Here is a 26954-nt window from a genome sequence, read left to right as displayed (position 1 = left end):
GCTTTACCTACTCTCTGCTGCTGCAGTGTATGCTTTACTGTTTAGAGGATTGCTTTCTGATTTTTTTTTTTTTTCTCGTAGACATCAGGATTCACAGTGCACTTGTAAGACTATTTGGGGCTTTTGTGCATCATATAAACTCAGTTGGTCGTTATTGCCTGGAATGAGGCCAGGCTGCAGGGTGTATGCAGGCTGATCTGGATGCTCTTGCAGCAGTCAGGGTAGTTCTTTCATGGAGGATGGCTTGGGTGGTGATGATCTTAAATGAGGTCTGTATGAAAGGAATTACACAATTCCAAATATTTTGCTGCAGGAAGTTGATTTCCTTTACACACATGTGTTCCCCGTGTGCAGTTAATGTGTAGCCGGACAGATTATGAAAACTGCTTGGCTGGATGGGAGGTACTGATAAAGCACAAAACTGCTGTACTGATAAGTTCAGAAATCCATAACGTAGGCAGTGGGATGGCTACAATAAGTGGTCTAACACAGGGTTTGTTCTGAACAGAAAAAAAAGTTCTATTGCTCTGCTGAAATGTAACTATAAATATTAAACTATATGAACTTGAAAACTAATTTTTACAAAGCATGTAATACAGCTGTGGTCAAAATAAACAGTAATATATTGCCTGGGTTTTACTTCCCCAGAAACAAATACCTCAAATTTCTGGAACTGCTTAATTTCAAACTGTTAAAAATTAAGCATTGATTTTAAAAAAGAAAAAAAGGAAAAAAGAAGAAAAAAAATGGTGTATTTTCAGGCTGAAAAAATATTTGTCCATCCCAGAATTTTCAGCAGATTTTCACACAGTCTATGCAGGGTGCTAGAATAGTAACCACTATAATCACAAGAGAACTGTATTCATTTCCTCCTTTCTAGGCTTGAAATACACACTTATGTAATTCAGTTCTCATATGAATGACAAATATTGTATCACAGAGTAGGATGAAATGCAGTAACGTCACAGAAAAACAGATGAAGAAAGCTAGTAAGACTGGACCAGAGCTCAGTATCTGTAGCTGGTTACACTTACATATTTCTGTGCCATCAGATTTTATGACTTGATTCCCCTTCTGGTCAGCAGCTTCTGTGTTGCTTGCACATCAGCAAAAGCGAAGCATTTACTTAGTTGCCCAGTTTTACTTCTGTGAAATTTCTACTTTATTTCTGTAGAAATACAGTTTATTTCTACATGCACAACTCAACATCACATTTCAGGAACATCAGTGTATACAAATAGCCTTGCAGATATTTCTGGGAAGCTGACTAAATCTCAAAATAAGGAAAGTCTCTTAGCTAGTCACGTAAGAAGCACATAACAAGCAGAAGCAGCTCTGCTGCAGATTGTCTGATTCTGAATGGGCTGCGTGGCCCTCTGTTGGCTTAGGCAGCCAGCGCTGGGCAGACCAGAGCAGGTATTTCTGTTGAATTAGAGGGGAGTTGGTGAGTGCCTAGGGTGAACCGTTACTTTTGAGGGTATTTGGGATGTCCACTATTATATTTGATTTGAAGTTGAAAATATTATTTTGTGACTTGTTTACCTAGGGGTGGATTTCTGGAAATATGATCTCCTGGAGAAATGAAAGAAAGTCTCTTTTCAGCCTCCTTTTGTAAGGAAACTGAGTTTGTCAGCAAGCTCTTAAGATGTCATTGTACCACTGTTTACTTTTTTAATTTAACTCTTCCAGTTTCAAAGCTGTTTATCAGAATAAGTTTCTAAAAATGTCATGAAAAATAAGAAGCCATCCTAATGGCAGGCCCCTGAATATCATTTCCACGGAAGAAAAACTTGCAGTACGAATAACATTTATTAAACACTACAGAATCCACATGGGAAAAGACCACCAGGATGCCCAGTCATACAGAGCTTGAGAGAGGGCTCATTGTTTGTCAGATCTCCTTTTCCTGTGCAAGAGAGATTTATTAAATTGCTGTTTACTAAGTCCTTGTAACTTTCTGGTTGTTAATTCTACAAAAAAAAAGTCTGTATTGACATTTAGTTGACTAGTAGCTTTTTAAGAATACGGACTGGAGAAAATGAAAGAGGGAGCAAAGGATTTCTGCAGAGTTTCTATAGAGGTTTTCAGTGTTAAGCTAATGTTTGTTTTGAACTTGTTTTTTTTGTGTGTTCCTACAACCTTGTGCATGTCTGGGGCAATGAATACTTTTAATTGGCCTTAGTAGATGGGAAAGGAGCACAGTATGAGCATTTTTATGGGATAATCAAAAAGCAGAATAACTTCTGTTGCATATTTTTATTTTCTTGCTTACACTGTTAATGGAGTTTTGCTTAGAGGACATCTTGCATTCTTACCTTATGCCAGTATGTAAGGCATCAGGGGCTGATATTAAAAGCAAGCCTGCCCTTATTAGCACTTGGCACGCATTCGCTGTTCTCCACTGTCTTCTTTTTGAGCCATTCACGTCATATAACTGCCTAGAATCTTTTTTGGTGCTTTTCTTCCTGTAAATCCTGGAACAAGAAGCAATATACCTGTGACTTGTAATAAAATATGGAGGCTTATGGAAATAACACTTAAAACCTTCTAGTGTCTATTAATAATACTCCAGCATGGAGCATCCTGGGCAAAAGCTGTGTTTTAAAATAGCTGGCAGAGAAATATTTCTTATTTCCTTTTCTTCTAGTTACAGCTCTTTCAACCTGTCAAAAAAGCTAGTTCATATTCATGACTACAGATGTAGTGGGTTTGCAATAGGGCAGCTTTTGATGTTTGCAATTTGTCCTGGAAGTCATCAGATCCTAGATTTAAGGTAGTGATTTTTTTCCAAAGCTTTAAAAACTTTCTCTGAGGTACAGCTTACCTTCTTTGCATAGAATACATGCTGTGTAGCTGCTTCTGTATCAGAATTTTTGATTCTTGTTGGGCCCTGCAAATAAGGGAGCAGTGCTCTTTCTCTCCAGGGAGAGCCAATACATGCTTTGCATTATGTGAAGTGTGATGTATAATACATAGTGCAGGACTAGGATAATATCACAATACAAGTTGGCAATCTTTTTGGCCATAGGGATACTAGATTCTGTTGGCATTTCTTTTGAATTTACACTTGAAGTCTTAAGTGCCTTGCAAAGAAAGGGCAATATTGTGATTTTGTGTGTCTCCAATTGTTTATTGCTAGGTAATAGACCTGGAGAGGACTTTTAATCTTGCGGTAAAGTTAAGATCAAATTTTGATGTGCTACAGAATGTGGCTGTATTAATTCTCATGGTGTTTTTACTATAAAGTAAGAGATGTTTCTTGAAACTGTGTTTTTTAAGATTAAGTAGCATTTGTGAACAAGTAAGAAGCAAAATCAAGTAGGAGACCAACAAGGGAGGGAGAGTGAGAAATCGTCTATTGATACTGTCCTATCAGAGCATAGAGAAATAAGCCTGAGGCACCGTTGTTTCCAGTTTTGATTTAAGCTCCACATTCTTGTTGTTTCCCTAAAGGGATCTACTGTGACCACTAGGTTTGAAAAAATGAAAATGCACCACCTTTTTGTTATAATCCAATGTATTTCTGGTGTTTTTTTAGCCAGCCATCAGCTTCTTGATATTAAACAAGCCCACAAATTTGTTCTGCGTCATCTACTTGAAATCAGAAAACTTTTATAGAAACCTCCTCAGCTATTAAAATCATGTATAAACATGAGGCTATATCATTTATTACCAATAGCTGCTAGTTAATCTCCAAAGCAATGCCACTTACTATTCCCCCAACTCCTCAGGTCTGTCTGTTTTAGGTCTTGTAACAATACTTTAAGCAGCACCTTGGTTTAACTTAATACTGAATATATCACCAAAACATTCTGCAAGAAACAGGTAGTAAGTTGTTATTGCACAGCCCACAGACACAGGAGTTGCTAAAAATGATAACTTATTTCAGATTAGTCTTCCCAAAGGCTGTCCAATAGCACTTTAAATTAAGCTTCTTTAAGGCATATTTAATTTAGAATTTAATAAGCCTAGTCTGAGATGTCAGGCATTTACAAACTAGCTGCTGAAGTCATATGAGGATTATCAAATGTGCTTAGTTACTGATCTGCTATGCATTTTTACCTTTTTGGCGTAGTAACTCTCAACCTATACTAATTGAAATTTAATGACATAGTTCTTGCTTAGTACCCAGAACGAGTACTTTAGAGGCACATATTAAAATATAATTAGGCTTTTTTTTTTTTGCAGAATATGCATTACCTCCTGTAACAAATAAACTTCAGTATAATTTTGTAATGAAAATATATTAACAGAGGAAACTTTTCTTCTTTCTTTGTACTTACAATTTTTATTTTGGGGCTTTAACCTTAAAAGCAAGACTTACTGTACAAATATATCTATTCTCATCTTCCTAGGAAATGAATTGGGGAGGGACAAGTCTGCAAAGAGTATTAGCAAAGAAATTGAGTCACCACGGGCTGCCTGTTGCATTATTCATTGTATCAATTGCACATTACCTATAGCCTTTCCTGAAGTCTTATGAAATATACCAGCTATGCTAATCATTGTTAGTCATCTGTTCCTCCTTATCCCCAAACGTGCCATATAATTAGCCAAATTCTCTTTATGTTAAAAACATTCATGTGAGCATTTCACCCAGACTTAATACCCCAATAAGCTACCACATGGCAATCTGTGTGCCAAGAACGATGGACTTCTAGTTTTGGCTTTGACATTGATATTCTCCATGGCTTGATTTGCTTCATCTAGATACATCAAATATCTGTCCTCAGTCAGTCTGTTTCATAGTATTTTATAATCTGTGAAGCTTGCTACGTACAGCAATGATCCATAAGGGGTTCTCTAAATGTTCTCAAAGGGAAAAGCTACATGTTCTCCTAAACATTGGGTTATGGATTTGGTTTCATTTTAATTTTCTGGTAATGTGTAGCTGTTGATTGTAGGCCTAATCATGATTTACTCGATGGCAAATAAGGAGAATCATCTGTTTGAACAATTCACCTAACAATCTACTTAATACACTTACCTACAGCAATGTTTTTTTTGATTAGCACATACATACTACTTTTGTCTTTTGAGACGTTATTACAGCAATACAGCCTATATATAGGATGCCAATGTTTATTACTTCTGGGAAATAAGGGTATTTAGGCAATGAACTTAGAAGTCCACCTGTGAATGCAGCGTATGGGAACAGAAGATGCAAATTAATTAAAGGTGTTCTCTTCTTATTCCAAGTACATTTAAATAATAGTTATGGTTCAGGTGCCTCTTTATGTCTAATCTTTCAATTTGTACTTCTAACGTTAGATTTAAGTTTACTTGGCAGAAAGGCTGTTCATGGTTGTTGTGGTTTAGCCCGGCTGGCAGTCAAACACCACACAGCCGTTCGCTCACCCTCCCCCCTCCCTCTCCGGGATGGGGGAGAGAAACGGGAAAGTGAAGCCTGTGAGTTGAGATAAAGACAGTTTATTAAGACAGGGAAAAGAATAACAACAATAATAATAATAATAATAGTATTAATAGTAATAATGTGTACGAAATAAGTGATGCACAATGCAATTGCTCACCACCCGTTGACCGATGCCCAGCCTATCCCCGAGCAGCCGGCCCCCCCTCCACCCCGGCTAGCCACCCCTATATATTGTTCAGCATGACGTCAGATGGTATGGAATACCCCTTTTGCCAGTTTGGATCAGCTGTCCTGGGTCTGTCCCCTCCCAGCTCCTGCTGCATCCCTAGCCTGCTCGCTAGCAGGACAGAGAGAGGCTGAAAAGTCCTTGGCTTGGTGTAAGCACTGCTCTACAACAATTAAAACATCAGCATGTTATCAGCGCTCTTCTCATTCTAATCCAAAACATAGCACCCTGCCAGCTACTAGGAGGAAAATTAACTCTGTCCTAACTGAAACCAGGACAATGGTTAACCTTCAACATCACACATCATCACTGTATGCCTGTACGCATCCTGGTTTAGTACCCACTACACCATTTTAACAGATGCTTTCTTTTCAGGGCGATTAAATTGGTGGTCCACAGTGTGTACAAGCTGCAAACGTCTTCTTCCCTTGGCGACAACAGGTGATGGAAACTGCCTCTTGCATGCTGCCTCTTTAGGTAAGGGAAAGTCTGCACATGGAACCTCCTGCCAAAAAATATTTACCACTTTTCTCTATCCCCAGCAAAAGCTCTGAAACAAATGGAATGTAAAGACTGTAATTAAAAGCTTGGTTTTCGAGCAAAATTTCAAATTTTCAAATGTTGCTTACAGAACTGTTTGTTGTAGGCATGGCTGAGGGATGGAGGTATAAATTTCGTGAGGTAGTATCAGGAGTATAATTGGAACATTATCAAAAACATGTTATCATAAACACCAGTGATATGCATTTTCCTTATGTAGCCCAACCTAACAGCACTGAAACAGACAAAATCCAGGTGCTTAAGCAGGGTTGTCCTCCTTGTGGGCAAGGAATTGCATTTGTTCTCCTTTGACTTTGTTAAACTGTTGTTTTGCTATCTTCAAGAATGCAATATCTAGTTATCCCTGTTCATTCCTTGGAGATCTTAACTCTGTGGAAAACAGTTTGAAGTGAATTAAAAATAATTTCCAGTTGATTAATGAAATATTAATACAAGATCTTTGAAGCCTTTCTTCAAATTTTATCAAATAAATAGAAACCTGTGAAGCCAAGAGCCTTTGATGTGCCTTCCATATCATATCTATTATGAGGAAAAGTTTTTTATTGCAGTTGCTAAAATCTTGTGCCAGCAGAACTCCAAAAGGTGACTTTTTCAAAAACACCGGGATTTTTAATCATTTGAAGAGACTGTTCTTTTGGAAAGTAGTAGTAGGAAAATAGCTTTTGTTGTTTCCAGGGATCCTTTTATCTTTGCCCACTCCATTTTTTAGCTAGGAGGAATTGCATATTATTTACAGCAAATATTAGGAGTGTTTTGACTTGCAAAGCTTGAAATAAGCATATTCAATGCCAGCAGCTGATAATACGGTAATTGAAACATGGCTGTCTATGGGCACATGTTTTGGTGAGAGCTCTGCTATTCAGTCATGGTTACTACTCTCAACTATGTGAAGATACGTGAACTATCTTAAAACAAGATTGAAAGCCTGTGACCTGTTGTATTTTTAGACTTCCAATCATCTTGAATGTTTTCCTCTTTATTTGGATGTTGAAGCCAAAGGAAATTTGCCATCATGCTGTGTAAGAGTGGATGCCTGTGGGTGTCACGATCATCATCTGAGATGCCCAAAAAGTGCCTGTAGTTGTCATTAGCATTCTTGTGTCTGCAAGCTCTGTGGGCAACTACAGCTAGAACAAACCAGTGTGTTGAATATTCCATTCCTTGCAGCAAAGTTTAAGTTGCATGTAAGCATATATTGAAACAACTCAAATCCTTAGTCATTCCTTAAGCAAAGTTTAACGTTTGTTAGAATTTTCTCTTATTGTTCCTTGTATTATCTATATTGAGTGGTTTGTTAAGGAAACTTTAAAAATAATGAATTATTCGTTAAGGAGAATTTTAAATAATGTATAAGCTCTGCTGCTTTTGTGTATAGGGCAATATTAACTGTATTAGTACTTACTATTTCTGTTTCACTATAGCACGTTTAAAACTGAGTGCCTTCTTGTGCTGCTTTAGGGATGTGGGGATTTCATGACCGGGACCTTGTTTTACGGAAAGCACTCTACACTATGATGAGAAGTGGAGCTGAAAGGGAAGCACTGAAAAGGAGATGGAGATGGCAACAGACCCAGCAAAATAAGGAGGTCTGTACAGTTCGAAATCAAACTTGTTAACATAATTTACTATTAAAAAAAAAAACCAAAAACAACAAACTGAAATTTGGTGTGAAAGTTGCAGTTGCCATCAAATTCCTTGCATTTCTATTTTACATGGGGGAAGAGAGATGTGTTTGTATTTAGAAATTTGAGCATCAGAATGCAAATGTGTTTGTAGGTTTGTGGACATAAATATGCACTGTTTGGTTCCTGCAAAGGTCTAGGACGTGTTTGGAACCTGTAGAAAATTTTAGTCTGTAAAATAAAATGTATAAATTAGCTATCACAAGCTTTATAAAATGAGTGGGTGAAATCTGTGAAAGAAAGAAAAAGAAAACCTCATTTAAGAAAGATTTCCCCAGAGTGATGAGCTAGCGTTCCTAGAGCTCTGACCAACTATTTTGTGTGTGTGTATATATACATAAAACAATAATAAAATCATCTGTAGATTTGGCTTCACTGTTGATTAAAAGCTGTACTTCACCATGTATTTTTTGGGGAACTGCTATTTGGTTAAGGTTTTTATTTAAGGTTAAAGAGAAAGTTGTTATGCATTTGTTTTTGTCTTATATGCGATGTTAATGGAGAGCTACTGGGCTGCTTTACTCTCTGGAAAGCAGAGAGGAGGACCACCATATGTTTTCAGTGAAGCTTATACAAAATAATTAATACATTCTGTGGAAATATGAATAACGGCATCTCTGAATACAGCAGCAGTGGCTCTCCACAACCCTCACTGGTTGTTTGTGACTTGTTTGTAACCTGCTTTTTGTGGGCAGCAGTCAATGAGAATAGAGCTATGCTGTCATTGGCTCAGCTACTTCAGGCTATGTGAAAACGAAGGGCACAGAAGCACTTCTTGGTCTGCCAAGGAGGGCTTTCCTAGCAGTGCCATGTATCGGGGAAGAAAGCAAGGCTCCAGAAATGGGCAGTAAAGCATGTTAACTGTGGTCGCAAAGAAGTCACGTGGGTACAAGTAACCGCATCTCAAATAGTGGATCATTAGCAGTGTGTTAGCTGGATCAGATCCACATCTTGAAATGTAATCCAGTATACAGTTAGTGTCTTAGATATTTTTTTAGTAAGTTAATATTCTTTCTGCCTGAATAGAAATGTTGAACAGTTAATGGCCCAAGATAATAAATTGTATCATGTATGAAGCTTGAAAAAGTTGGTTGCAAATGCTACTACAGAATTCTGCTTACCAGCAAAACAGTAAAATGGTGTTTCGTTCTCTCCCATAGTCAGGTTTAGTGTATACAGAAGAAGAATGGGAACGGGAGTGGAATGAACTGCTTAAGCTGGCATCAAGTGAGCCTCGCACACATTTAAGCAAAAATGGAGGCACTGGTGGTGGGTAAGTTTGGAGTATGACAAAGTCTTTTCATTCTTGTTCTCAGTAGGAGAAAAGTACAAATGAACAATGCTTATAGGAGCATCAAACCACTTTTTCAACTGGTTGGGGCTTTTTTGGCATGGTAGAATGCCATTATTGAAACTTTCCATTATAATATTTTGCAATTTGATTCAGTTTTCTCATATAGTTACCATGCTAATGTGAGGGTAATTCGCATCCAGAAGTTCTTTTTTTGCTTTGTGGTTCAAACATAGAAAATCTTTAGAGAGATCTTTTTCAGGGGCAAGTTACCAAGTAACTCTTCACACTTCTACTTTCAACATGCTCTTAACCCTGAAACATACAGAAAGAAAAGCAAGTATTTTTGGTATTAAAACTAAAGGTTAAATATTAGGATGCATTATGTTTTCATAGAGAAAGTAGAATGCTTCAGATAGAATTGGGATTGCTCAGTCTTTTTTTTTTTTTTCTTAAATATTGTGTACTTTATCAAATTCTTTTAGCGGGTAATTACTCCTTTTGGCTACCTTGGAAATTTAGGACTATTTATGCTGGTTTGGACACAAAACACCGTATTGTCAGTTAAGAAATATTACCAGTTAATACCCTTGTCTTGGAGAACTAGATGTGGAAAGGCATTTCCATATTTTTGCCATGTAAAAACTTTGCCATATGTAAAAACTTTGAAAAGAAAAACAATAAAGGTGGAAGACTCTTCAAGTGCTCAAATTGTCCTCATTAGATATTATGACAATTTTTTAATTCCTTCCAAGAATAGCACTTTTTTCTCTTTGTTTTAAATTACTTGCTCGCTGTGAAGCTGCTTGAGTATTAATACTGTTTAGACCCTTGTAATACTACTGAGTAAGCCATTTATTTTAATCTACAAATAAAATACTACCTCTCTACTTTCTGAAGTACTCTGTATCTGCGCCAGCTAGATTAAGAGAATGGAAAGACTCATTAATTTCAGAGGTAGTTGGATCAGACCCGTTAGAAGGCGAACTTAAAGAAAAAAATAAGGGTTCTCTGTAGTGCTGTCTTACTGTTTGACTTTCATGCCCTGCAGTCCTGCCATATAAGATACTTGTGAGTTTTCAGAAATACAAAGTGCCACTGGCAAAACCACCTGGCCTTGTCTCACTTCACTACATGCTGATCTAGATTTCTTCTGTATTCTGTAAAGAAAAATGAAAATTTTCATCTCATCCTTGGGCAAATGCTTAAGTGGAAGGAATGATCCTACTTCCAGATGTGCTTATCTTCTTAAATTATTTATAGAAGTATTCAAGGTGAAATGCTTAGACTTCTCATTTCAGATGTCTAAAGGTAGGTGTAATTCATCCCATTGGGAAGGCTGACAGCAAAATGAATCTCCAGCTATTTAGACAGGTAACCTTCCCCATCTTAAAAACAAACAAACAAACTACATTTTGCTAATAATATAAAGGAAAAAAGTTCTGCTCACAACTTTCTAAGTTACGTTCTTCCTACTCAGGTTGACATCAGTATTTCTTACATTGCCAAGATAACACACCTGTATTTTGTTTAGAGGAACTAGAAAAACACTTATTTTCCCATTTTAGAGTCTCTCTGCCAAGGGTGTCACAAGAAATGATGTTTTTTTTTTGTGGTGGAAATAGCTTTACACCAGGAGTTTGCCTAAGAATTACCTTTTTTTTTTTTATTCCTGCTGGGCTACCAAACAATATCAGAAGATAATGAATTTTGATGACTACTAAACTAGTATGGAGTCTGCAAGTGAAAACATTATCGCTGTTGCTATTATTCTATTTCCAAAAATATATTTTACTTTTCCAATTTCTTCTGTTACCTGTTTCAGTAATTGGAATGTGTGCTTCAGAAGAGTAGGAATATAAATGGACAAGGCAGAGGAAATAGCTGTTCCAGTGCGTTGGTTCACTAACGTTTCAATTCTGTGTCTTCCAGAGTTGATAACTCAGAAGATCCAGTGTATGAGAGCTTAGAAGAGTTCCACGTTTTTGTCTTAGCCCATATTTTAAGAAGACCTATTGTTGTAGTAGCAGACACAATGTTACGAGACTCGGGGGGAGAAGGTAAGAGTTTTTCATTGGAACTTTATACACCTATGTAAATTGAAGCAGTCATAAGCTTTCACACACAAAAAAGGACCTAGATGTAACATATCTGAGTATTTATATGGTAGCTGCTGCCTTTTTCTGAAAGAGCAAAATGATATTTGACCTACTTCTGTTAGATCAAAGTAGAAAATACAAGATAATTATGTAAGTCTCACAGAAAATCTGTTTATCCTAGTTACTTCCTATTAACATAATAACCAAGGAATTACAGAACACAATACATTTCTTACTGGGCTAGGCTAACAAGGTTCTAATTTTGCTGTGTTGTTTTGGTTCCGCATAAAACTCTGGATAAATTAATATAATTTGATATAGAAAAATTGAATTTTGAATGTGTGTATCTTGTTGTTGTTGGTTTTTTTTTTTTTTTTTACTAACTTCTTTGCCACCCTCTCATTCAAAAGTTTCAGAATGTTTTATTCAGTTTACACATGTGAGCATTCAAATGTTAGATTCATATGTGGAGCCACTTGGTCAGCTGTCTGAGCAGAGCAGCAATGATTAACCTCTTTCACTTTTTACCATGAACTAATTGATGATAGTATGTTGCCTAAGTAAAAGGGAATGATAAACACATGATTGAGTTTACAGAAATTTACTTCTACAGAAAAATGCTGAGTAATCCCAGATTCCTTCAAATTTTGAACTACAAGTAATGGTTGTATGATTGCTATCTGCTGTAACAGAGTCAATCACTATTACTTAACTTTCTCATAATTTTTCTTATCCCAGTTTTCTCCACTCGGTCAGTTTTTTCTACTTGACCCAATCTGATTGTCACAATAATCCCAATGTTCTTCTCATTGCTGGCCTCATGGACCAGATGATCAAATTATCCCAGTTTAACTGTTGTATGTATAAAGTATAGGTTTTCAAAAAGACTAATACCCTCGTCAGATTTGGACAGACTCACTCAAATGTAGATTTCTACCTCAGAGACAATACTATTCACCATCCCAAAGTCTGAACACAGCAGACCTGTTTGAAGAAAAAGTCTCTAGAAAAACCAGTGTGTTGTTTGCATACATTTTTTCCTTATGCTCACTTTGGAAATACTTCAGCAATACGAGTTCATATTTTCACAGCAAAAGGAAAAATAATTGGTTAGAAACAAGCATGTTGAGTGAATTTTTCTGCCCAAATGTGCTGTTTCTTCCCATAATTATATAAAACCAAGTGTGGAATCTTTCAAAGGAGAGAGCTTTGCCCTTAGAGATGCAGCAAACACTTAAGAATCAAGATTTTGTTAAAAGACCTTAATGTCTTTCCTAATGAACAATTGCATTAAGGAAAATATATGTGAAGGCGGAATGGTTTCATTATTGTTCTTAGTGTATTTCCAGACTGCTTTATCACGAAAATTTACCTGTTGTTATGACTGTTTCCCAAACTGATTTCTCCACTTCTCTGCTGTTCTCCTGGAGCTCTGAAAATGATGTAGCACAACTGTTACATAATAGAATTAACATAAGTGTTTGTTCGTTGACATAGTTTAAAATAATATTCTAATTTTTCTTTGCAGCATTTGCACCTATACCATTTGGAGGAATTTATTTGCCACTTGAAGTTCTACCCAATAGATGTCATTGCTCACCTCTTGTTCTAGCCTACGATCAGGCACATTTCTCTGCTCTTGTTTCCATGGAACAAAAAGATCAACAGAGAGAACAAGGTATGCTTATAAACACAGCAACTCAAAAGTATGTATTGAACACAATGCACAAAGTACTTTCATCTACCTGTAAGTGTATTTGTCTATCAGAGAGGAAGCAATGTCCACTAAATTTTATTGACACATTCTTAGAAGTCTAAACCTAAGTGGTTTAAACCGGGAGCCAAGAACCTTTCACTTATAATCCTTGAACTATCACTGTCTACAAGCAAGTCCACAAGAAAGTAGACCTACAGTAAATTTGGGCCATATTAATGGCTTTCCTAGTCAGAGCGTTTGGTCACTGAATGCTGCTGCCAGGTGTTGTCAGTGAAGGCCTGATGTAGGTGCAAAATAAGAAGAGATGTCCTTGTTTAAAAAAGAAACAACAAAGGAAAAAACTCATCTCTGCCAGGGTTTGTGGAACATTATGGTCATGCTATAGTTATTTCAATTACTGCCTATTTATGCTTTCACAGATTGCTTTAATGTTCTAATGGCTTTTTTTTTTATTATTATTGTTAGCATGCAGGCTATTTAGGTTAAGGCTAACTTAGGTGTGCTTACTCAAACTGTTGTCGTTGTACATAATGATGTCTCTGAGAGAACAAGCCCCTGCTTGTGCTTACCTTTTTTGTGTTCTTCAAATACCTATTAAATTATTTTTCTCAAGCTTGTATACCATAATAATCTTTATCAGCAGTAAGATTTCTTTTAGCTAGCTACACCTTAGGAAAACTACATATAAATTATTAGCATAATAGTAATTATACTATAAATTATACTAATCATAATTATAATTATATATATAATGTAATAATTATAATTATACTATATACTAATAGTAATTATACTATAAATAATACAGTAATTATACTATAAAACTCTGTTTTATATAACCTTCTGTTATTGTGGCATCTTTTAAGTGATGTGATTGACAAAAGACAGTGAAGAAGGCTACTGCTCAGTGCATTCAGCGGTATATCTAGTATTACAAGCCACATATTCCTGTTAATGATACACAATAAGATCTTTGGTAACAAGGTCACGTATTTGATTTCTCCCACAAATACTAGCAGTAAATATTGTAAATACTATTAAATATTCTTCTTGTGGTTAGAAACTTTCTATGTGCTTTTCCTGCACTCGTAGTCATAAAGGAAAGGTGCTGGGAGAGAAAAAGCTACCAAATATCCAGTACAGCATCAGTAACATCAAGTATTGGCTTTGTTTATATATAAGTTCATTGCGGTTAATTACAAGGTCTGTTGAATCAAAATATATTTGTTTTGTATGATCAGATTTTACATGTTTTTACTTCAGGGCCTTGAATGCACAGGCTTCAATTCCGTGGAGCAGCAAGGCACTTGGTGTTAAATCTGGGATGAAGGGAATGCTTTAGCTTTCAGCTGCAAAGCTTGTTGCTGTTAGAGACTGCTAACAGCTAACACAGCATTACTGTTGTTCTTCAAATGCTCTGACAGGAAATAGATTGGCACAAGGATGCTCTAATAATGCCCATTTCATGTGTCTTGCCAACACACAGATTTTGGCAGCTCTGGCATAGAGGAAGGGAGAGCCACAACAGTAGGGGTCAGAATAGGATGGCACAGGTGCCGCAGTACATGGCCAGATTTTGACCTGCCAGAATGCAGCTGAGAGTGTAGAGCTATGACTTCTTGAAAGGAAGTAGGTCTCTGATAACCCGGTCGTTCATAACTTAGGGTCACAATATTTATACTCTTAACATCTGATCAAAAACCTGTAAATACTTTTATATTCATATTCAGGCTGTTTATGCAGGTGTTTTATAGCTTTGATTATGGAAGATAAAGACTGGTTCTTAGCTTCCCCTAAGACTGCTTCATTGAACGTAGAGCCTCTCACACTTCCACCCTTTGTCAGCCAGCCAGCAGTGAAACAGCTCCCCACTGCCAGGTTGCAATAACAAGTGTGAGAGTCCTGACAGTGGTTTTTAACAGCAGTGCGCCGTCATCTGCATCAGCATTTTGCTTTACTAGGGTTTTGAGAAATGCTTAGTGTTCTTTTTTTAAAGAAGAAGAAGAATGCCATTTTCATGCCAATGAAAATGAGTGCTAGGAAACCCTGTGACTTCACAGCATGGAAGGCAATGCGCCAAACTTACGAATGGCATGGAAGTCCTCAGTGTGTCTTAAAACTGACGTGGGGGAAATCATCATTGTTACTTTTGACATATCCCATCTGTTAGCACTAGGACTTTAAAATTTTAAATTTTGGAATTTTAAAACTCCAACATTACTTTAGAAGATGCCTTTTGCAGGAAGACAATAGTGTGTCATACCAACTTCGAACTACCCATAAGAATGAGTATATGGCATCTATTCAACTCAGAGTTTGAGAAATTCAGTTAACATAAATTCCTGTGCAAAGATGGAGACTGTGGTGTCATAACATGTAAATAAGATAACAGTAACACTTTATAGGCAATCACATCTAAGCTTTGTTTTGTACTTAGAAATTAAGGCTTTAATAAAATTTATTATCAGTAAGCATTTTAAAAGGTGTATTTTTAGCATCATTTAGCTATTAGAAACAGCTAGCTTTAAAAAGGATTTCTTTAAAATTTGTTTATGCAAATTATTAATTATTGAACTACATGAAAACTAATTAGTATTATGCTGTCAGAAAAGAAAATCAAATTGACTTTCAAAGGTTTTCATTTCAAAGAGGCAATTACACTCTGTGGCAGTTCTTAGGTCCAAGCTTGCCCCACAACCTGCCCCAGGATCATGCTCCTGGTTCTCTACCAGGCTGTACCCATGTGGCCAGGTGCTACCAGAAGGGCCCTGCCAGGCTGTAAGCTTACCATGCAGCGCTTTCCTTAGTTGCCTTCTTCCTTTAGGTTGTTGATACATTGCATTGTGAGGTCATTGGTAAATCCAGTCAGTACCTGCTCTCTGTATAATTAAGTTAATTAGCAGAATATCCGATTTCCTTTAGAAACACCATCAGTTAATTGTGTTCTCAGTTATTCCATTCTTTTTTGCTGCAAAAACTCCACTGAATGCAGTAGGGTAAGCCCGCAGGTTTACACCAATAAGTGTTAATAAAAATGATTCAGTTCCCACCCCTGCTCTACCTTTATGTTCTTGTGCTTCGACAGCGTGCTTTACAATGTATTTTGCACTGTATAGAGTTGGACTCTGTTATTCCCATTGAGTTTCCTTTGGAGCTAAATTCCCTTACAGTATTCACTTCTGTGCTTGCATTTTAAAGGAATACAGGCAGCTATAGTTGATGAATCTCCAGCTGTTCTATACTGTATTTGCAGTTAGTTAATAGGGGGAAAATATTTCAGAAATTACTTACTATAAGCAGTAGGGGGCAACGTTTCCCTGACACTTGTAGAGTTTTCACTTCGTTATCCAACCTGCAGAGAAGATGAAAAACAAGCATATTTTCTGCAGTTGTTGCGAAGCTGTCTGAATCTAATACTGACTTCACCATGTTAATCAAAAATGCAGATTATATTTCCTGCATGTTGCTAGGGGAGGAGCAATACTTAACCAAAAATACTGTGCCTTTGTTTTTGACAACATATATTTTCTGAAATGCAGGAAATATTGTAAGCAACATATAACCAGTAAGTGCAATAAACTTTCAGTAGTCACTGCCATGCTGTTGGGTGATTTCTCCCTGTTTCTTTGCTGTTTGGCTTGGCTGGAATGACTACCCAGGCAAAGTCCTTAAGGCCTGTGGTACAGAAAATTAAATTCCTTCATTGGTTGTCAGAGGAACAGCAGTGACCTGCATCGTGCTGAGGATCCGCTCCAGTCCCTCAACAGCTTTAAGTGTATTTTCTAATGAAATGGAAGCAAATTGCTGGCTTTAATTAAAGCTGACAGTGCTTTTCTCTTAGTTTATTGGTGATGAATGATAGACACTCTGTAAAACCAGCCTGCAGTCCCTGCATGCTGAGTATAAAGCAGTCATTAAGATATGTCAAAAGGCAGAGAGCTATAGCAGAGGCAAGAGAACAGAACCACTAAAACACCCAGACAGTAATGCTGGGATATAACAGCGGTAATGGTCCTAACACCACACGCAAGACAGGTCTTAAACTGACCTCTTAGCCCATCTATATGCTGATCTTTGCTCTTCAATTACACTAATTCACAGTTTGAGTCCAAAAGCCTTGTAACTACTTTTTGCTTTGTCACATAATGCTGCTATCTTTATTTCTTTGACAGTGGAAAACCAAACGGTACTAACTTGAAAAGGCAAAATAATTAACATGTGTGTGCATTTGTGTGAGAGGCAGGACGGGCGGAATATTTCAACATTTTATTGCTTTGTACTGTTCTAATGTTTTGTCTCCAGGAAATGTTTATTGTGCATTACAAAATGGCAATGTTGTTTTCCCAGAGGTCTCCCCTCCTCCACTGGTGACTATCCTTCATGCCAGCAGCGATCAGTGTATTACCCCCTCCCTCCCCTCTTTATCACGCAAGCATCTAAATACAGATGAGACAATTCCGCAGCACATTTGATTTCTGGCCTTTTTCTTTACCCTTCTTATTTGTAAGTGCTTTTCACAGCTAAGTCTTTTGTTTGTTCCTTCCCCTCCAATCCTTGTTTCTTCTCTACTTCAGCGGTGATCCCCCTGACTGACTCTGAACACAAGCTGCTGCCTTTGCACTTTGCGGTCGATCCTGGGAAAGACTGGGAGTGGGGAAAAGATGACAATGATAACACCAGACTGGCCAAGTAAGACCTTTCTGTAACTTCAGTATTAAGCAGTAAAATGTCTTGAGCCATACCTGATCTAAGTATTGAGAGAACTGCTAACAGAGAGGGCTTTGTTCACGTCTTCTGGTTGCGTGGGAGGCCGCTGTTACGCTGAGCAGTGTGGCCTCTCCCTGTGAAGAAGTATTGCTTTCTCTTTTGGGGTGTTTTTGACTGTTTGTTCCCTTCTGTTTTCATCTGTAGTTTGATTCTGTCTCTTGAGGCAAAGCTTAATCTTCTGCACAGCTATATGAATGTAACATGGATACGCATACCATCTGAGACACGGGTAAGGTAAACTTTTCCTTAATTTAAACCAAATAATTGATAACGAGACACAATAGGGTGTTGTGTGGAGTAGGCTGCATGGACTGGCCAGCTGCCTAGAACCACCTAGTGTCCTAGCAGCGGAGACAAGTCACTTGTGGCATGCTGTCACTGCCATCTGGCTTGCAGCTTTTCTAGGTTTTTGTTTTTAAAACAGTTACTTGTACATTTTTGCAACTCGTATTTCTGTTCTGAAGTGTATTCTCTAGCTTTATCTTTCTTTTATTTATTTCAGTATTTCAGAAAAACTTTAAAACAGACCTTCTCTCACCAGATTTCTCAGAACTTTGGCTTGCTCTCCTGGTGCCACTGTTAGGTCACCAGTCCCTTGTCCTTTCTGTTTTTGAGAACAGATTTGGACCCCTGGACAGCTCCCAGTTTAGAGTGGCTGACAAAAGGCCACAGACTGGCACTGAACTGGAGCCTGGTTCTTCCAGAAAACTGCTTTAGAACTGTGCCCAGCTGGCACCTTGTCAGCTGCAAATTTCTCTGCAAATTACATTGAATAGATTGAGGGGTTAGTCTAGAGGCAAAAGGTTGCTAGGAGAGGATGGAGGTGATTTAGACAGCCTACACAGATGGTATTTGAAAGGAGGAACACAACACAAAAGGAGACAGGATTTAACAAGCTGCAGGAGGGGAAAAAATCCATTTTTCTACAGTTTCACCCTAATGTGGTAGCTACCACATCAGAAAAAGGAGAGGCAAAATGGTCCTGTAATTGTAAGCTGTGAACCTGAAACCTGTGGGACCTGGGTTACCTCTCCCTGCTTCGGATTTGCCACATGAGCATGGGCAAGTCACTTCAGCATTCGTTTCCTTCTTTGCCAAGTGACAGCTCTGCTCCCAGCTGGTTGATGAGGTGCTCAGGGATTCTAGCGAAACGACATCTAAGCACTCAGGGACAAGAAACAGGTGTGCATTTCTGTAGTGGAAATAAATACATCTCCAGAGCTATTCTACATCATTATGTTTTGTATGCATGTTTTGAATTTAACTTCAGCAGATTATAGCTTCATGATGCTTGAATGCAAGACTAAGTTTTGCAGACTAAATAAATGCAGCCAAATTTTAAAGTTCTTAGGATCCTTGTAACTGCATTTTCAAGAAAGATGCTCTATCACCTTACCTAAAACATAACTTGGAACTCACACTCCTTGCATCAGTTTTATCTGCATTGTATTTCCAGTAAGAACAAATAGTAGATATAGAACAAATAGACATTTCATTGTATTCTTCAGTCCATTTGCTTAAGTTTAATATTTGACATGTCAGGCAAGTTGTTTAGCTCTGAGGCATTGTAACTTCAATTTTCATGCACAGGAACCTGAACGTTAATTTAAATAAGTTGTTTTGTGAACACTGTGAATTTTGAAATGTTACTGCAGACAGGTTTGTGTGCTGCATCCCCCTTGCAGCTTTCGACAGAACCTCACTTCCTTCCCATCACAGTGGTATCATTTTCTTTCTAGGCTGTCTCCCACCTGGCTGAGAGGCAGCAGGTATTGAGGATGCTTCCAGTGCAGTGGCTGGGCCCTGTACACTGGCCAGCCGCTCAGCTAGTCAACGCAACCAGGGAAGCTGAGCTGCAGACCCCTTGACAGGAGCACTAACTTGCCTCTCTCCATTATTCAGACGCTGATTTTCACAGAACGTCTGGCTGACTGACCTCTACTCTACAAATGTGCTTGAAATGAGCCAGGATTGTAGGATCAAGCAAGATAGATAGCACAGCCAAATAAGTGAAGAAACCAGTCTAAAATGTCAGTGTGTAGATTAAAAAGTAGGCTTTTAAAATCAATGTCAAACTCTATATTAGATTTGTCTTTTTTGCACCAAGTCCCTATATGAAACTGATTTTGCTGTATCTAATTATAGTTAATTTTCCATAGCAGGCCCCTTTGGCTCAACCAGAATCCCCTACAGCTTCAGCTGGGGAAGATGTTCAGTCTCTGGCTGACTCAATGGACTCGGACCGAGATTCCATCTGTAGTAATTCCAACGGCAATAATGGCAAAAACAGTAAAGAAAAAGAAAAGGACAAACAGAGGAAAGATAAAGACAAAAACAGGACGGATTCAGTTGCCAATAAAATAGGAAGCCTCAGTAAAAGTCTGGGAATTAAACTGAAAAAGAATATGGGTGGTCTTGGAGGCCTGGTGCATGGCAAAATGAGCAGGGCAAATTCAGGGAATGGGAAAAATGGTGACACCGTAGAGAAAGTAAAAGAGAAGAAGTCTAAGTCTCGAAAAGGGAGCAAAGAGGAATCTGGACAGTCTGCAAGCACTTCTCCATCTGAAAAGACTACTCCATCTCCTACTGACAGAGCTAGCAACTCACCCATTGAAAAGATGAACACTAAATCTTTCTCTGACAAGCAGTCTGACCCATGGAAGTACAGCACTGATGTGAAACTCAGCCTCAATATTTTGAGAGCTGCCATGCAGGGTGAACGGAAGTTTATTTTTGCTGGCCTTCTTTTGACCAGCCATAGGCATCAGTTCCACGAGGAGATGATAGGTTATTACCTGACCAGTGCGCAGGAGCGTTTCAATGCAGAGCAGGAACAGAAAAGAAAGGATGCTGAGAAAAAGGCTGCGCTGAATGGGTCATCTAACAAGAAACTGGAGCCAGAAGCATATTCAAAAGAGAAGTTAGAAGCATCTCCTCAGGATAGGGCATCACCTGTCTTGCCTCAAAGCCATACAACTCAACTGGTTTTAAAATTTAAAGATCGCACTAGTCCCGCTCCTGGGTCATTTTCTTCACCTAGTAACGGTGCTAAGAGAAGCGGCCCCATCCCAGTCTCTGCCCACTATAGCCATACACCACCTGTTCAAAGGCAAAGTGTCATCCATTTGCATGATGTCAACTCCAAGCCATCGAGCTTCCAAGATGATACCTACAAGCCAGTTGTTGGCACCTTAAAAACCTGTGCCACGTACCCCCAGCAGAACAGATCCCTGTCTTCTCAAAGCTACAGCCCAGCCCGGATATCTGGAATCCGTACGGTGAACACAGTGGAATCGCTGAGCTATGCCATGCCTACTGAACACAAGTCTCAGACATACACAAATGGATTCAATACCGGCGATATTAGAGACTGCTTAGAATATGCTGATGAGGATGCTCCTCAGACCTGGTTGAACAATGATAAAAATCAAGGCAGAAGCACAGTTTGCCCAATATATCCCATCCAGCAGAACCGCTGTAAGAAGGATAACTGTTCCTTTTATGGTCGTCCTGAGACTGAAAATTACTGTTCATACTGCTACAAAGAAGAGTTGAAGCGCAGGGAGAGAGAAAGCAAGGGACACAGGCATTGAGGATTCTTCTGTGACTATTTAGTTTTATCATTTTCTTACTTACACAGTAAACAGTGTTGAATTGCAGTAAAAGGAATCCTTACAAAAAGAATAAAGGATTGATGAGTAAATTAGTGTCTAGCTTTTCGCTTTTCCGGGGCAATGAGGAAATAATAGGATTAATTTATCATAAAAAAAATATATATTATTTTCCATTTTGTCAGTGTCTTTTTTACATATAATGGTAAGCTGAAGGGTTGTTTACTTCTTTGTCAGTGCTGTGTATATGTTTGGTCAAAAATTTACTAATGGTGCCTGAATTTACACTGACATCACTCAGGTAGTAGTATGATAAGGGAAAGTCATAATACTGGAGATATGGTGTTGCAATAGGGTAGTATCTGCCTTGTAAACATTTGAAATTCTATAGCGATTATGAGAGTATTTTTTTCCTCAGTAAAAGGTAAATTTTTAATAGCTTTTTTTTTCTCAGGAGGATAGTGGTTTTTGCATAATGCACATTTTTAATATGGCAGCATGTTGCATTAATACTAAGGTTTGTACTTTAGTCTGAAATTTTAGTCTGGAATGATTCTAGGAAACTGGAAGTGAAAGGTCTGAATTCATGAAGGCTGTAGCTTTTCCTAATTTTAAGTTCTTACCAGTTATTTCTATGTTTCCATGAAAAAGTAGATTTGAGCCATTTTTATTTCTACTGATTTTTTAAAAAAGTTTTATAAAAAATACATTATGACCTGCAAGACTTCACTTCCTAAAAAACAAAACAAAAAAACCCTACACATAGTATGGTTTAGGGCACTGGAATCTCAGTACTATTTTCATTGTTGTTAAAATTGGAAGAAATATTAAAATAAAAAAATTGAGATTTGAAAAATTTGATGGCTAGCTAGGAAATTTAGGATTAGTTTAGTGCTGAATGAACTGCTTGTCCAAACAAATGTATCGCATCAGTGGATTCCCTTAACCATTATATGAGTTTAATCATTATTTATTCCTTTTCCAACATTGTTGTTTGTTAGTCATTGCAGACATTACTTCTGAGCATTTTTTGATGACACTTGACTCTACCTATTTTTTTAGTCTTCTCCTGCAGTGAGTTCTTCATCTGCCAGGAGGTTCCAAGATGGCTATAAAGTACCTCCAAGTATGATCCTCCTAGTGCAGATTTGCACAAGTCTGAAATCCAAATATTTATGTAAGTTTTTGGAGTACCTTTGAAAATAAATCTTTGTTCATAGAAACATTTCTGTAAAACACACCAGAAATAATGTTAAAGTAGATGTATGAAATTAGCAAGTCTTCCTGATAATAGCATATGCAGTTTTTACACCCCTGTACTGCCTACTGGCAGAATGTAATAAGAAGATACACTTGAAAGCAATGGTTCATCTACTGTCTACCTATGTTTTTTTTCAGAAAGATCTCATTTTCCACAAATAAGTGAAGTGTTGCCTTCAAGACTGCTTGCTCTGCCAACTAAAGGTGCAGAACATGAGTTTTACCTTACATATTATGGAATAGCACTTCTCTGGCCTGCACAAAAGAGATTCTTTCCCAGGAATCATTTCTCATTCTTTTCTGCTGTACCCTAATTTTTATTCTTTGCATGGGTGATGCCATTTGACTTGTGTCCAGTTAATGTTAGTTAGTCTTGAAGCTAAGTGTGAAGTAGTCTGTGAAACATGATGCACAATCTAATATTGATGCTTACTTGCTTTCAGGAAAAGCACATAGGTGTTTGGTAATGTCCCACAGAAATATGTGAACCTGAGCATATGCTTAAAAATGACCATATGTTTAGGTTTTCTCATGGATGCGAGACTTAAAGAATGCTTTCAAAATAAGTCTGCTAGCTACTTCTAAAAAGTCCGAAAAGCTGTACCATGAATCCAGACCTGTACTTCATATTTCTTGTAGTATAGTGAGCATACACTGGATGTCACTGAATTTGCAGTCATTCATAAAAGGGCAATTTTGGTGAGCTTAATGAAAAGTTAAAACTCCATGTGACTTCTTTGCTTAAGGTAAGCAGATTCTAAATCCCATGTCTCTGGTTGTAAACACTGGTAAGCAGTGTCCTTTTTTGGTTAACTGTTGTGATTACATGCAAATTCTCATTGCCAAAGAAATCTGTGATTTCAGATTATGTTAAAGCAAATCAGATTATGTTAAATCAAACATCGTATTTGATTGTGTTTGCTGCAGAGATGGATAAAATTGACAGGATAAAACTTCATCAAATGAAGAAATATTCAGGTATGTAGGAATTCTTAGAGCATCAGAGTAGCAGTAGCATTTGATACTCGGAGAAATGCTTCTGTGTGAAGTTGTGCTTAAGAAGTATTACATTAGCAGCAAACTCCACCAGCCCATGTATCTGAGTCAGTTGTATCCCTTTCTGAATGAGGAGAAAAATAACAGCACATCTGTAAAACCAAGAAATTACCATGAGAATTTGCTGGTTCCCATTTGTCAAAGGGTTGTTTCTATAGTATGTTTTAAAGATGTACTATTCCCAAAACAAATAAGTATGCAGAAGGCTAATATTTAGATTATGACTCGCTTATAAATTACTGAATAGAGATTGTGACTGTATGTTAGATTACTTTGAGAAACTAATTGGTCCTCTGAATAACAATAGGCTTTTCTATAAAGGATAGTGTTTACTCTCATCCTTAGTCACTCAAGTATTTCCATAAGTATTAACCAATACTGTTTGCTCATTTAAAAAAATATTTACGTGATGTAATGATAGAACACTTTTTCGTTGTGCCAGTTTTCTCAGAGTCCTTTTCTTGATAACTCTTTATAAAAAATTTGCTTAATATTCCTGCTTGCTTTGAGAACTCTTTTCAAATATCCCACGATTTTCTTGTCTTGTAACATCTGCTGCAGGCCTAACATGCAATTTTTTCAGTTAAAATCTTACCTGTCTTTTCCTCGGTTGTTTCCTCCCTTCCCCCCCCCCCCAAGAGTTATTGTGATGATGATGATGATTATTATTATTATTATTATTTTAAATTCTGAGCAGATGCATATCTATTTGTGTCAGTTTTCTAACAGGGACACCATATTAGGAATTAAATAGTCCAGATATGCAGAAACAGTTTCCTTCTGAAGGAAGTGAGTGTCCCATTAAAAGCAGACTATAGTTACAAAAGGTGTATTTTCTACCTGTTTTTTTCAGAGAGAATTCCCAGCTTTGTAAGTTGTATTCACCAGCCTTGAAAGAAATCGTGCCATTCCTTATCTGGCTGTGAGAAAGCATAATCTTCAAATGTATTTTTGCTCTTGCACTACATAGCTAACCTTTGACTGCTCTTCTGCGTCAATTTTTCTTATGTTGTAAACATATCAGTGAGTCCATCTCCATGCCTGATCTACCCCGTGTACCTTTAGAGTTACTAATTTGCCCAAGCTGTACAGAAGTCACTTTTGGTTTTGGAGACCCTGTTCATGTCTTCTGTTAGCTCAAGTGGCTGCAATGCACATGCTTATTTTTGCAATTGTGTGCGCTTTTTTTTTTTCTCCTTGATAGTGATTCAACACTATCACTGTTACCAGATTCCAAAATACAGACTAAATTCTGGGTAAGCTATGCCTTCCCAGAATAGATACAAAATCACTAGGAGATATTTAGTTTGGAGGAAGCTGGAATTTTTCAAATGTGTGTGTGTGCAATTTTTCTACTTTAAAAAAATCTTTAAACCTATTATGCAAACTTTTTTTTTTTACTTTGTTCTTAAACTTGGCTGCAAAGGTCTGCTCATAACAGAGGAGGCTTCTAATACATAATGTGTTTCAGTCACACTTTGTATTAAAGTTTCATTTAAAATGCTTTATAAAGAGTTAATAAATCCATTGCCAGACTTTACAAGTATTTTTTCAGATGTGGGTATCACTTTTAAGTGGCTAACAAGCAGCTCATTCAGAAGAAGGTGGCATAGATTATCAAAAACAACTTAAGATGTTTTGGATTTTAAAATGATTGATTAACCTTTTGTTAATATAGTTCATTAAGCTTTATAAATGCAATGGAATATAGTGTGTGACCCAGCTTTCTTTAGCACTTGGTCCTTTCTTCCTAAGTCAAAGATAGCATAAGAAGAACCAGTTAAAGAAAGATGCTATATTTGGAAGGTTTTGTGTTGATTATTTCTTAATAAGTCTAAATAGGCCAAGTGAAGTCTTCAGAGTCGTCTTTTCTAAAACTGCAAAACTCATGAGATGAGCAGTAGTACTTGATACAGAAAGCATTGAGGAGAGATGCTTAACGTGGATTTGTGCACCATTTGACTGCAGATCAAAGCAGTCTGCTGAGGCAATATCAGTCCTTGCACATACAGGCATATTCAGGGTAATCTACTTCTCTTGTGATGATGAATGTGTAGATATCAAAAAATGCACAGCACAGATCTGACAAAATACTGCCCTCCAACTCTCTGATTTTGCAAGCAATTACAGTGGTGCTCAACTTCACCAATATGAATAGTCTTCCTGATATCAAGGAGACTGCATATTTTCAGAAACTTAACATAGCTGTTAAGAAACTTACCATAAATGTTTGTGGGATCAAGGCCTGAGCCCTTTAGCCAGTGTTTGTTCCCCTCAGGCTGCCAGTTGTTGCTCTTCCAGTGAGAGAATCAATGAGAATTTTGCCTGAGGTGTAGGGGGATGCCTTAGGCCTCTTGGACAAAATCTGCTGTTCTCTGAAATCTGTGAACAGAATGCCGTCAGCAGTGGGGGCCTTAAACCAGGTGCTTCACAGACGCAGAGCTTGCAAGCTGGATGTGAGAATAGAGTATGAGCTAGTACGGGAGTAAGGTCTTCATAACACTGGGAATGTTTTTGCACAGTTAGAAACCCGTATGTTGATAGAAACCACAATAATCTCAAATAAATGTAGGTCCAGAAAAGCAAAATAACTGATGCTGATTGTAGATGGCTTTTCAGCTTAGTGTATTTTAAGTCTCTGTCAGTGTATTTGAAGCGTATTTCTTTTAAGGTATGGCAGCTTACATAGAGGATCACCAAATGGTATACAGCATAGAATTTAAATTATTTTAATAACAGGCACTAATATTGATTTTTAATTTGCACATTAATTTCCAGTGTATATGACTAAAAATACTATATTGTTATAAATGAGAGGAAAAAAACACAAAGGTGTTTCTAAGTATGTTCTGTTTGTAGACTTAAGGCTGTATTATGTTGGAATTTTACAAGCCAAGTTTAAATTGTAATATAGAAATTATTTTTATATTATTTTCAAAATATGCTACAGAGCAATATTTTGCGCCTTTATTATAAACAGGGTCATCATTTTAGTAGGTTACCTTCCAAAGTGCTGGTAGAAATTAACCATGAAAAGAAAGCTTTGTAAAAATGTACTTGTTTCTAACTGCTCTGTCTGTTGTGCACATCTATGTCTAATGAGAGTTGAATATACAATTTTTTTTTAATTGAAAAGCTTTAAATTTTTCTTTATATATTTTGGTACAACACTATTGCTCCACTCTTCCTTCCAGTCCCTACAAGTAGCCACTTTTATAAGCAGCTTCTGAATAAACATTCATCTGGGAAATTTTCTTACCAAATGAAACATTTCTGCGCAGATATTAATTGACTTGGGACGTTCATAACA

General features: G+C 37.4%; 1 protein-coding gene across 8 annotated transcripts in view; it reads left to right on the top strand.

Annotated features, from left to right (window-relative positions):
• The window catches only part of OTUD7A (OTU deubiquitinase 7A), a 121510-nt gene extending 97235 nt beyond the window's left edge, over positions 1-24275 (top strand). For 6 of the 8 annotated variants that reach the window (XM_040570487.1, XM_040570488.1, XM_040570485.1 and 3 more), the window contains 8 exons: positions 5976-6077; positions 7620-7747; positions 9004-9116; positions 11067-11194; positions 12762-12911; positions 17525-17639; positions 17862-17946; positions 19877-24274. In XM_040570487.1, the coding sequence (XP_040426421.1) occupies positions 5976-6077; positions 7620-7747; positions 9004-9116; positions 11067-11194; positions 12762-12911; positions 17525-17639; positions 17862-17946; positions 19877-21310 (2255 nt within the window). In that variant the 3' untranslated portion in view covers positions 21311-24274. Of the gene's footprint in view, positions 1-5975; positions 6078-7619; positions 7748-9003; positions 9117-11066; positions 11195-12761; positions 12912-17524; positions 17640-17861; positions 17947-19619 lie in introns of all 8 variants that reach the window. The other 2 variants (XM_040570484.1, XM_040570490.1) reach the window with 2 other exon arrangements.
• Positions 24276-26954: the final 2679 nt, after the last annotated feature.

Source organism: Cygnus olor, chromosome 11, assembly GCF_009769625.2.
Source record: "Cygnus olor isolate bCygOlo1 chromosome 11, bCygOlo1.pri.v2, whole genome shotgun sequence".
Taxonomy (NCBI): Eukaryota; Metazoa; Chordata; class Aves; order Anseriformes; family Anatidae; genus Cygnus; species Cygnus olor.
This window is presented reverse-complemented; position numbering and strand designations above follow the sequence as displayed.